Source organism: Clinocottus analis, unplaced genomic scaffold, assembly GCF_023055335.1.
Source record: "Clinocottus analis isolate CAN_PGR_092001 unplaced genomic scaffold, fCliAna1.0.p SCAF_3, whole genome shotgun sequence".
Taxonomy (NCBI): Eukaryota; Metazoa; Chordata; class Actinopteri; order Perciformes; family Cottidae; genus Clinocottus; species Clinocottus analis.
The window spans coordinates 14726370-14738636 of record NW_027176042.1 but is presented as its reverse complement, the minus strand read 5'-3'; the positions used below and the strand labels follow the sequence as shown (position 1 = coordinate 14738636).

Genomic DNA, 12267 nt, shown 5'->3' with positions numbered 1-12267 from the left:
ATTAGGGTGTCACCAAAGTTAGATTAATTATACATGGATTACAAATCACACCTCGGAAGGGTACACGCAGTACTGCGGATGTATGAAGTGTTGGGGTGGGTGTACAGTACAGTGCATTTCAGGAAAAAAAAAGCTCCAGTAGCACTGAGAGCATATCTGCAGTCAAGAGACTAATGTAGGTGCATATGGTAACCCTAAGAGCTCAACACACACACTAAAAGGAGAGGACATAGAAAACACGATACATAAATGTGATGGAGCTAAAAACGGATGAATGTGATGCATGCAGTGACTGAAGCCCCATCAGGGGTGTTGGAAAGGCTGCAACAATATCTGAGATGTGCAATCAGAATACTTGTTTTCTTCATCTGCTTGTGTTTTGTCTATTTGCATGTGTTCAACTGCAGCGTATTGAGCTCTCAGGGTCACTGTAGCAGTAAAAGGACAAAAGAATAATGCATGTTTATAGCATCTGAATCGCAACAGCCATAATAGCAACGCTAACAAATCATCAACATAATGGATATGTTTAAAGTTGAATACATTTCCTTATGATGGGAGACACTACTACTATTGCTCAAGGCTTTCTGCATTGATGTTGGTTGCTCCGCTGGGACTAATTGTAATGATTGTTGACCAGGTAATTGTTTAGCAGCATCAGGATCAGGTCAACATGCAAAGTCATGTAAATCCTGTTGTGAATCTTTATGCATTTGTAGAGCTTTGTTTTTGTTTGTAATGTACATACATGGATGGTAATTACACTGACACATAATCCACTCATCCTATTCTTTTGTGCTCTTTACATGTCCATGAAGTCCTGTCAGTGATTTGTATGTGAAACACCAAATTTCATGCATTAGTTCAGTAACACCAACTGTGCAACGTAAAAGACACATGTACCAGTTGACAACAAATTGCTGCACTAGCACTGTTGTAAATGGAGGAAAGAAGAATACATTTGTGCTGCTGTGATAAAGCGAAGATCTCTCTGCACATAAACTTATCTCTTGTAGTTTGCTTGTCTTGCCTTAATATCTCGCTGTCTTGGGAAATCAGGCCAAACACGACTTTGTATTTTCACCTGTTTGTGCTTAAATGGAACTTGGGAATGCAGAGCAGCTTTCAGAGCTCGCGTTTGTACTCACTTTGTAGGACGTCTGCTCCACAGACAAAACTGGAGGTGAATCGTAAAGCTCAAATAATGTTTTATTTGTCTTTCAGTTTCCACCGGTAAGATATGTTCTCGCTCCAGCTGTCATTGGTTATTGCTCCCCATCATTTTAAGATTTTCTTATTCTCATTTCTCTGTACAACAGGATGGTTATGCTGACAAAACAAACATGTATGAGTGTGTCTGCATGATTTAAGAGAGCTTAAAAATTGGTCAGACCACCTGTCTGTCCTGCTTTAAATCAACAACTTCCGGCAATATCTCAGGATGTGAGCAAAGTTTACTCTAAGAAGGGGGTTTTGCACCAGAGCTTGCATACACACGGCGAAACAAAGCGTGCAATCGAGTAATTCAAATTGCTTTTACTAACATTTATTTTTATTGGCTGCAATGAAAGTGTTTGACAGTTGAATATCACGTTCAGTGTGCTGTGAATAAGAGCAGGTCACGTGAGCGAATGAGTCAATGAAGCCTAAGGGGGGCAGCTTAATTGGGTAATGTAGTTAATAACATCTGAAGGGTGATGAATAGCTGGAGCTCTTTCTTGCTGAGTTCTCACACAACAAATTAGTTCCATTAATGGCTGCAGTTAAAAGAACTCTGGAGGAAACTGATTAACTTACATTTTCTGGATTGAGTCATTTTGTACCTGGTTTAGGCCTCTGGTATGTGGTGATATATGTATCCTTATTTACATGCTTATTTATTTAGACTGTTTGCATCTGTTTTTTGCACATACAATTGTGTCTGCCCCCTCTCCCCCTTAATTTTCCTTTGAAAAAAAGAAAAAAGGCAAGCCTACCCTTTAATTAAATCAACACCGAGGACCTTTTTTTTATTGCCAATTAACTTGGTTCACTGACATGAAAGGGTTTTTCATTTTAAAGAGGCTAGAGACAGCGAGATGATGGACAGCTCCAATTGCTACTTTTAGAATCATTTGCCGATTTTGATCAGCACTCCCATAATATGTCTGCTTCAACATGACAGGACTGAAAATGTGTTTTTATTGGAAACTAGAGCCATGACACATATATGATGCATTCGGTCTCTAATGTTTTTTACATTATTATATACACACATCACCGAAGCTTTTCTTGTGAAATCAGATGCAATGTTGTTGTTGATTTGAGGTCATTAGAAGCAATGGTTATAAGCATACAATTCTCTAATAATTCACCACAGGAAAAGAGCATATTCCCATAGTTCTTCTTCACAGCTTGTAACTTGTCTCTGTGAGGACATTTGCCCTGAGGAATGGGATGCTGAATTTCTCCAACGTCCCCCAAGAGTGGCAGAACGCAAAAAGGAATGACACAGATTATGGGAGATTCATGGGAGTGATAAATACACCCTCTTTTATGCCCCTCAAAACAGCTTTTCATCAGCTCCCCAGCAGTGTGTCCAAGTGATTGATGACAGGGCTGTTGGATCTCCTTGTCCACTCCTCAAGCTGTTTATGCTCTGTTTCCCATCCCAGATGCAGATCTACCTTTACAATTCAGATGACTTTGACAGCCTCAGTGCTGCCATCAAGGAAAGACGCATTATTGCTGCCATGGCCGTCTTCTTTGAGGTAAGGTATCCCTAGATCTGAAGGTCAAGACAAATGTAATCTGGAAAAAATCTGAGACAAGTGCACTTGTACTTGCGGTGTACTTGAACATTTGTATCCATAAAACCAGCATGTTCCAGGGCATCCATTTTGTAATTCAAGATGAAAAATGAATTGATTCACAATGGGATTTATTTTTTACTTTTAAGATAAACAACATTAAAAAGCAAAGATCCCCTGCATGTTAGCAAACCACAGCTGTACAGCCTCATTGAGTCGCTAGCGCGGCTTTAGACTTTTAGTCGAGTTAAAACATACATCCTTTATTTGTGCTTCTCTGAAGGAAAACCTTTGTAGTGACTCTGCATTTAGTTGTTGATAGCTGTCATGGAAAATCTATTTTTTCGCAGCCTTATTAAATAATTTTATTTACAGAAGCTATGCTTACCGTGCACTGTTAGAAGTAGATTACAAAACCAACGAGATGAGTGAGCAAATGTAACGAGAGCGGATGAAAATAAACTGACATAAATGTGAGGAAAATAGGAAATCATACCAAGAAAATAAGAGCAACAGTCAAATGTGCTGTAAAACAGATTCAATGAGACAATTATGGTATCAGGGGATGGTTGTGATTGTATCCAATGTAGTCCAATTATGAAAAGGATAAAGACGTGAAATTGTTTTTGAGGTTAGTAAATTATAAATATTTATTAGAAATGGTCTTTGGCCCCTATGTTGTGATAGCATAGTTTCTCTTCACTTTGCGACCGATTATTTTCAGTTTTCTTTGGCACATTGCAGATTGCTTAGAGAGATACAACAAATTGTCCCCTGAAGGTCTGCGCACATAAGCTCTTATTAGACAAGAATGGTCCTAATTTCTGTTCACAGTAAAAACACCTTAGAGATTTGTGAACCGTGAAAAAGCACACACCAGCAGCACGGTACACTCTTAGTTTCTAGTAGCAATATCTTTGCGATTGATGGCGGGCAATCAATGTGGGCTAACTTTCAGCTTAATAGCAATAAAGGCAAGGGTCAGCTCTCAGGAAGAGGGAGGCGAGAATGGGGACACAGGTGTTTGTAATGTAGGTCTACTCTTAGACACTGATAAAATGCATGTGTATGAGGACCTAAATGCCTCCGCTGGGTCCTGACAGCTCTATTGCTTACTGCAATTAGCACCCGCATACACAATCCGCTGAATAGCAGTTTACACTGCGAGATTTTTTTAAGCAGACACACACACTGACTCAGATTTACCATTTCTAATCAATGAGGAGAGTTCTTCCTTTGCTCCCTAAAGGCCTATTAATGGCCTCTAAGGTGTGCATATTATCCATGTTCAGCATTCAACTCCTAACAATTATACTCCTCTGACTGACCTGAATTAATGTTCAGCAAGGGGAGATTGGGCCCCGCATCCCAATACTGGTTTGTCCATTCCTGTCTCATAAGTAGGACATTGGGGGTATTGCAGAATGCGTAGCTGGTCCTCCACTAATATTACAGGTAAACATGTAATCATAATGTTCCTTAAAGATGCATTAAATCATGATAAACAAGGTATTTAATGGTAAATGTCATGACAAACATGTCAATATAGCCACTGAGCTGTTACATCAAAGTCATCAAAAAACCTTCCAGACTTTTCAAAAACAAAAGATGGAATTAGATGCTGCTAGATTATAGTGCATCATGGGGATGTTGACCTCATTGAGTCCACCTGCTGTATTTTGGTCACATTGATTGTCCTTCGTCGTTATGTTAGATTACTACTCGAGTCTTGTAATCTCCTTTGTAATCCTTTGTTTCTGGATGTTTCCTGCAGCTGGGGCAAAAGGACAATCCAGCTGTAGAGCCCATCATCCAGGGATTGAAAGGAGTAGTGCATCATGGTAAGTAAAGGGACAGTGTGTCTATGTGAGTGTGTTTGTGTGTTATATATATATATATATATATATATATATATATATATATATATATATATATATATATATATATATATATATATATATATATATAGTAAATAAATATGTTTATTATATGTTTATTTATTTACTATCCACTGTGTTTTTTTCTGTCAAATTAAAATTACTTTTAAATGGGACAATACTGTGGAAATTAAGTTCATGTGGGACATTCAATCCCTTGATATCGATTATAAAGTCAGTCACAAACATCAACTTGAACAATCTTGTTCTCGATTGATCCCAGAGGAAAATCCCTCACCACAGTGCCAACATCGTGCTCCTCCCCTGCTGTTTCTCCAAAGAACAAAGACTGATGCTCTAGCTTTCAGCTGCGTAACCACTGGTCTTATTTTTTTTTAAACCCCAAATTAGAGTCTAAACACAAGATATGAGCGGAGTTTAACTTCAAAAGGAGGCAAAATTTGCAAGATACCGCCTCTCCCTTGCTTGTGCAGCTGCACAATGGGAGACCTCTGAGGAGCCTCACTTACTGAGAAAGAGCTATTAATTACCTTACGCCTCAATTAGACAGCACTCCGTGTTATTCTGACGCAGATATACATGTGTACATTGTGGCCCTTGGCTCCTGCAGAGGCTTATACTCACACATAAACTATCTTCATGGCATATTGCAGCACTGCATGCGTGACTTTTGCAGACCATAAGCAGTGATATAACATGACTTTGTTATCCTTTACTGCATATTGGGGCACAGCAGCTTCGTTTACAGGGACACGTATGGCTTGTTTTACAACCTGCCGCTGACAGTCTTAACTGTATTTGAGCATAATCAAACACTGACAAAGACACGTAAATGGAGCAGGATATATAGGAGCATAGAGTAATTGCACTGGATCCATGCTGGTTTCACAAGACTAGTGCTGGGCTTTGTTGTGCTGTTTCTAATTATGATTTCACTTGCTGTAATTTCTGAGGATGGATGTTTGGTCGTGTGCGCTTGTAAGGTTTTGACTTTTGTGTTAAACATTGTAGGTGAGGAAACTAATTTTACAACTCTCTGAATGAGTGGGAAAAGACACATGTGAATGTAAAAGATCACTAAAAGACCACCAGAGATTCTTAAAAAGCAGGTAAATTGGCCCGAGATTTAGAAAATGGGTTGCTTTGCTCAATGAAATTTCTACACTCAAAATTCCATTGAAGTAATTGCAGGAAGGAAATTGGCCTATTTTCTTCAGTGTTATCAGCTGGGAGGCCGGTTCACCTGTGGTTTTAATTTCACACAGGTATTTCAGCTCCACTTTTCTTTTGTTATAACCTTGATGAAGGCCGGTTGCCAAAACATGTTGGTTTTAGTAGATTCTTTTATGAACCTCCATGAGCCTCTAAAAGTGTCTGAACCCATCACAGATGTTCGTGCTAACGCCACAGTATCTCTCATCTCCCAGATGAGAGAGAGCTCAGTGTGGGTGTGGGTTTTTTTGGACTCACTTCCTGCTGGCTGCTAAATGCTTCTCGCCTCCTCCCCGTTAGGGTGGTTGGTTTTCCGCTAGCTCGTTATCCCACAGTCATCCATCCATCAGCATCTCGGCGGCCCATGAGCGATAGGGCACGTACACTGTCTGAAGACGGGGAGAAGAAAGGCTGTGAATACTGAATTTGACTTTGAGTACAGATGAGGCATGAGGCAAGGCATCCAGTGCCTCAGTAGTTCTATCAGTACTATTGCCCCAACGCCTCTGCTTTTTTAGATAAGTTAATAAGCTGTGCATAATTTTTGCTGTTTTTTTTAAACGTCATAATTCATTAATAAAACAAGTCCATTTGCATAGCTCACGCAGGGAATGGAGGGATGCTCCTGCTGTTTTGTCTTGTTGTTGTTTTTTTACACAGCCTTGCCTGGTTCTGATCATGAAGGATAGAACAGATCTGGTAATCATTTGGATCTGTCTTAATCCCCGTGGCCCATGCGACAGTTGTTACAAGTAACGGAGCAGGAAACTACCCAGCCACAGATCAGCTGTCAGAGCAGGCCATTTTATCTGACTCCCTTCCCTTTGCTCCTTTCTAAAGAGGACCAAAGGGAGATCTCTGAGTACAGAGATCTGGCCAGCGTGATAACAAGTGGTAAGGCTTTTAACTGCTGTCACCATCATTCCACTAGTTGAGGTTTCAAGAAAGCAGTTAAAATTCCACAAGGAGAATGAAATGAAACGGCCATCCAAAATGCAACTGAAGATATTCAGGGTTTTTGGCAAAGCATTTACGGGCAGTAAAAATGTGGTGTTTTTGATCTCATACTCTCCCCAGAAAAAGAGACCAACCTCAGGTCGTTCATTCTGAGAGATCTGCTGCCGTCGTCACTTGACAGTTATTACCGATACACCGGCTCTCTGACCACACCGCCATGCATCAAGGTAGTGGAGTGGATCATCTTCTCCAGGCCTGTTTATCTATCCCACTCACAGGTATGTTAAGTCCACACACACACAAACGCACACACACACACACACACACACACACACACACACACACACACACACACACACACTGACTATATTCTCCATTTGCACACATTTAGTAGATCACTTGTCCCACAGTTTCGGCACACAAGCATCTCATCTCCCTCTTCTTCCATCTCCCCTTTTTCCTTCGTTCCTCCCCAACTCTTCTGCATATGAAACCATAACTGCCTATATAGTGGATGAGTAAGCAGGAAGTGGGTGCCAATTACTGGCATTTAAATGATAATGTGAGATAACCTTTACACACGTATCATGTTTTTGGTCTGAGACAGGGGCAATAGGGTTTTAAATAGAATACTGCTGCCCATTGAGGCTGGTTATCACACTATTAATGTTGTCCAAATGCACAATATCCATTCATTTAAATATCCACTCATTTAAATTACTGTAGTAAAGGCTTAACATATGCCCGATGCAAAAAGCGGTATTTTACTGGATTCATCGGTGTGCTTTCGAGCTGTTTTTTTGCAATTTGTGATTTTGAGAGATAATTTATGCCAAATCATGCCCCATGCTTTTTGCTGATCCCATACACTGTCGCTACATTTTTTATACATACAATACTTGGGTTACCCAGCTGCATATCCTCCAAACCGTTCTGTGCTGTCGAAATTTGCAGGGCTCAGTGGAATTTCTATTAACTTGCAGGAGGACACATCTTTTGTTCAGAAATGACTTCTGCTGCAAGAATATTGACCACCGCCACAATGTTTGTGACGCTCACAGATAGTCTGTTATGAACCTATAATTTATTTCTCCAAGCACGCATAGGACACATTGATTCCACAGTATCTGTAATGTGTAGTCATTACAGCACACGGCAGGAGATCATTCATGGCAATCAATGGCCACAAATTTGCCCCATTGAGAAGTTACAGCCCGGTAGGTAGTCAGCGTGATGATTGAGGTCTCTGCCTGCTGGTGCCTGTGGTGGGAATGTTTCTTACAAATCCTCTGCTCCAGTTGTGAACAGTCAGCTGCTGTCAAGTGGCTAAGAATGCAGTCCTACATGATATATTATATTCTGTTTCTTTCCATCTAGCTGGAGGCTTTTTACTCCATCTTTACAACAGAGCAACAGGACCACGTCAAGTCTGTCGAGTACCTGAGGAACAACTTCCGGCCCCTGCAGGACTTGGACAATAGGAAAGTCTTTAAGTCGGCTGTAAAAGATGCATGGCAGAAAGATTTAACTGAAGTCCTGGGAAGCCCTCACAGCACCGAGGCTTCAAGAGGTAAGCTTTCTTTCCTGCAGTCGCACCACAGTTTAACCTGAGGGTCTCCTGTAATTACAATCATGACTTTTTGATTAGTTCTCTAGTTTTAGAGAGACTGAAAAAAAGACATCACCCTCCAAACTCGTTAAATGGCAATCGATGATGTCGTTTGACTCGTGTCGCTTCAGCATTTTGAGAGTTTTGACACATCTCTCAGTTGGGCCCTCATGCGGAGACTGTCAGATTGTCAATTTTAATTGTGTCCAATGATGCCTCCATACTAATGAAGGATGAAAGTTTAAAAAAGAACGTCTTCTTAAATGATCAGCTTTTGTCTTTAAATGCCATTAGTATTATCACAATACCTGTTAGTGTCCTAAAATGCAGCCTGGGCTGCACAGAGCTAGCATGACCGAGGGTCCTAATGAGATTTGTTGCAAATATTATTTATGTTTTTAGTTCGGTGTGAATCTGAGATGTCTATAGGATTAAATGTAATAATGCATCGTCTTTAGATGGATCGGTATTTGTAATAACCTTTATCGGGATAGAAGATGTTGGCCATATTGCCAAGCCTTTTATTTCTATAATGTGTAAATCTAAGTTTTCACACATCTTCCATACTGTTCCACAAAGACAATTTGATTAACAAGCACTATTTAATCAGGTCAGAAAGCTAAGGACTTCAGCGAAAATGATGATTTTCGATAGTATTTTGTGACAAGTTCAGGAAGCTTTTCTAACTCATTATGTAGACCTATCCATAGACCTCACCCACATTAGGAGATCAATAAATATATTAGGATTATACATGTTTATTTCTTTTTTTCTCCTTTTGAGCAGGGTAAAAAATGAATCCTAGAACAAATTATTCTACGATTTTAAAAGCACCACATTAAAAGGTTTTTAAGATAAAGATAGTCCTGTCCGGAGAATGCACATCATTCTCCCATTGTTCCAAATAACTTGGATATTTAATAACATATTAATACAAAGCACAGACCTCATGCAGGGATTGATTAAAATATTTTTGTTCGTCTCTCTTTTATGTAAGCATCTTGCAGCGCTTGCTTTAACCGAACAGTACAGGAACTATGGAGACTAATGAGAAAGGCTGCTGCGCTTTAAAGTGGTGTTGTTGGTGTCTGGCGGGGAGAATTGATTGGGATTGCTTGTGATGAAGTTGGAGCACTCTCACAAGGCCGATCAGCAATCATCATTAATATGTGGCACAGCTAAAATAGACCCATACAAATTAAGTTGTGAAATTGCTTTTGTGGCATTATGTCAGGAGGCAGAATGAATGTGGACCAGTGTCTCTCCATTTTTTTCTTCTCGCTTGTTCATTTTGTCTTTGTGTCTCTTTCGCATTTCTATTTCAATGTTCTAAAATGTAAGAATTCATACTTAACGGGGTGGGGTGTGTGTGTGTGTGTGTGTGGGCGGAGGGGGAGAGGGGCGTGGTGTGTGTGGAGGGGTGGGTGGGGGGGGGGTAAACGGTGTCAGTCTTATCTTCAGGGGTGACATCTGTCAAGGTTGTATGTAGGGGGTCTTTGTCTGCGCACCGTAAATAAAGGTTTTGCTTGTCAACGTTGTGAGAGCCAGACCTATACTTTAACTAAATGTCCCATCACTGTGGCTTTTACAGTCATGAAAGTTGTTTGGCCATTGGAGATGTAAAGCTTCTGATACAACATACAGGTTGCAAATGAGTTTGTCAAGTAATGTGGCCAAGATGTATAGCACCATTTGCTCTATTGTGTTAATGCTGTACAGCTGCACATGTAAAGCCAAGCTCGATCACCCTGCGCATGCCAGCCTTTTTGGCATAACTGGTGTTTTTTTTTGTCATTAATTACCTTTCTCTTGTTTAGCTGATGAATTGTTCGGTTGATACAATGTCAGTCAATAGGGAAACATGCACTTAACGTGTTTCCCTTGTCCAGCTAAGTAAACACAATCAGTGAATGCACAATTTTATAAAGAAGCAAATTCTCCAATTGCAACTGGATCAAAGAATGTTTGACTAAGTAGCAATGACTCGTTTATTATTTTTTAGGTCAAATAGGGACATTATCAACATGCCCTCTGTGGTAATGTGGTCAGTTTGGGTTAAGAATGACGGTAACTGTAGCAAGAATCACATAATAATAATGGTTTGAATTTATATAGCGCTTTACTGAATACTCAAAGATGCTTTACATAGGAATCATTCACACGCTGATGAGAGGAGCTACCATGCAAGGTGCCACATCAGAACTATCTTACTTTTATACACCGTAGTTGCATCTATGGGAGCAATTTTAGGGTTAAGTGTCTTGCTCAAGGACACAACGACCCTGGCTAGCGGGACCAGGGATCTAACCGCCGATCCTCTGATTGAAAGACGACCCTTGCACACCACTGCACCATGTTCGCCACATCTTATAATGAAAGAAGTACTGTAGTTGGGGTTTTGGTATTCAACATGCAAACCTTGACTTTCCTGCAAAGTTCAGAAAATACAATTACTTATGTCAGAATCTGCATTCTTTCTGTTTTGAATGAAATTGTTGTTTTCCCTCCCATTCCAGTGACTATACATTGCCTCCTTAAAACAAATTGTTCGGCCTTGAGAGGAGAGAAGCAGTGGAACTGTTTGTTTACAACTGTCAATTCATCCCCTTTATGGTTGAATCTGCCAGGAGAAAGAATCCCTGCTCTTGTTGAGTGTTGCACAATGAGGTGAAACCACTACGAGGCTGATTTCGGCATGTTACAATATACCTATTGACAGAAAATTACGATGATTTTTACTAGAGAGGACAAGTAATTATCCTCTCTAGTAATTCTGCCAGTGATGAAACATTGAGAATTTTTTATTTGATTCATACTGTGTCTCAAAATGTTTTGTTGAACAAAATTTCATTTGGTGGTGTCAGTCTTATCTTCAGGGGTAACATCTGTCAAGGTTGTATGTAGGGGGTCTTATCTGCGCACCGTAAACAAAGGTTTTGTTTGTAAAGTTTTGCTTGTCAATGTTGTGAGAGCCACACCTATACTTTGATTAAATACCCATCACTGGGGCTTCTACAGTCATGAAAGTTGTTTGGCCATTGGAGATGTAAAGCTTCTGATGCAACATACATATATACACACACATATATATATATATATTGACAGAAAATTACTATGATTTTTACTAGAGAGGATAAGTAATTATCCTCTCTAGTAATTGTGCCAGTGATGAAACATTAAGAACTTTTTATTTGATTCATACTGTGTCTCAAAATGTTTTGTTGAACAAAATTTCATTTGCATAATTTATTTTTTACCAGATTTGACTTGTTAATTCAGCTGGCAATCTACCATTATATTAAAAGGTTTTCATGAAATAAACAACTAAATTAGATCAATGAAGTTTATAATTAATACAGAGACATCATTGGTTATCAAATTTTAAAAAAAGTTGCCCCAATTATATTGAACAAACTTGGCATGTGATGGTAGAAAAATGTCACGTCCCGATTATCATGGCCACCTTAATTGCACAGATCATCACAGATATGCTTAAAACTCTTAAAATGGCACTAAAACCTACTCAAATCAATTTACCTTCCATTTTGGTCATAAATAAATGTAATTATTGCTTCACAGATGTGAAGGATGTGAATTGACTAACAATTAAATAAGGTTAGCACAAAACATTGGGCTCCCTTGCACATATAAGAACAGAACAAAGTGCTATAAAACCAGCTTTGTTCCAGCAGCATCACGCAGGTGAACAAATTATAATTATAACAGCACCGATCTGGAGCTTTAAATAGTTATCATGTTTGTCTGTGTTTGTGGTAGTGTATATCAAGATGGACGCCTGGTT

At 39.6% G+C, this 12267-nt stretch overlaps 1 protein-coding gene across 1 annotated transcript in view; it reads left to right on the top strand.

Annotated features, from left to right (window-relative positions):
* The window catches only part of ca16b (carbonic anhydrase XVI b), a 93612-nt gene that overhangs the window by 59236 nt on the left and 22109 nt on the right, over positions 1–12267 (top strand). The window contains exons 5-8 of the mRNA XM_068594255.1: positions 2655–2750; positions 4564–4630; positions 6977–7134; positions 8234–8426. Coding sequence (XP_068450356.1) covers positions 2655–2750; positions 4564–4630; positions 6977–7134; positions 8234–8426 — 514 coding nt within the window. The remainder of the gene's footprint in view (positions 1–2654; positions 2751–4563; positions 4631–6976; positions 7135–8233; positions 8427–12267) is intronic.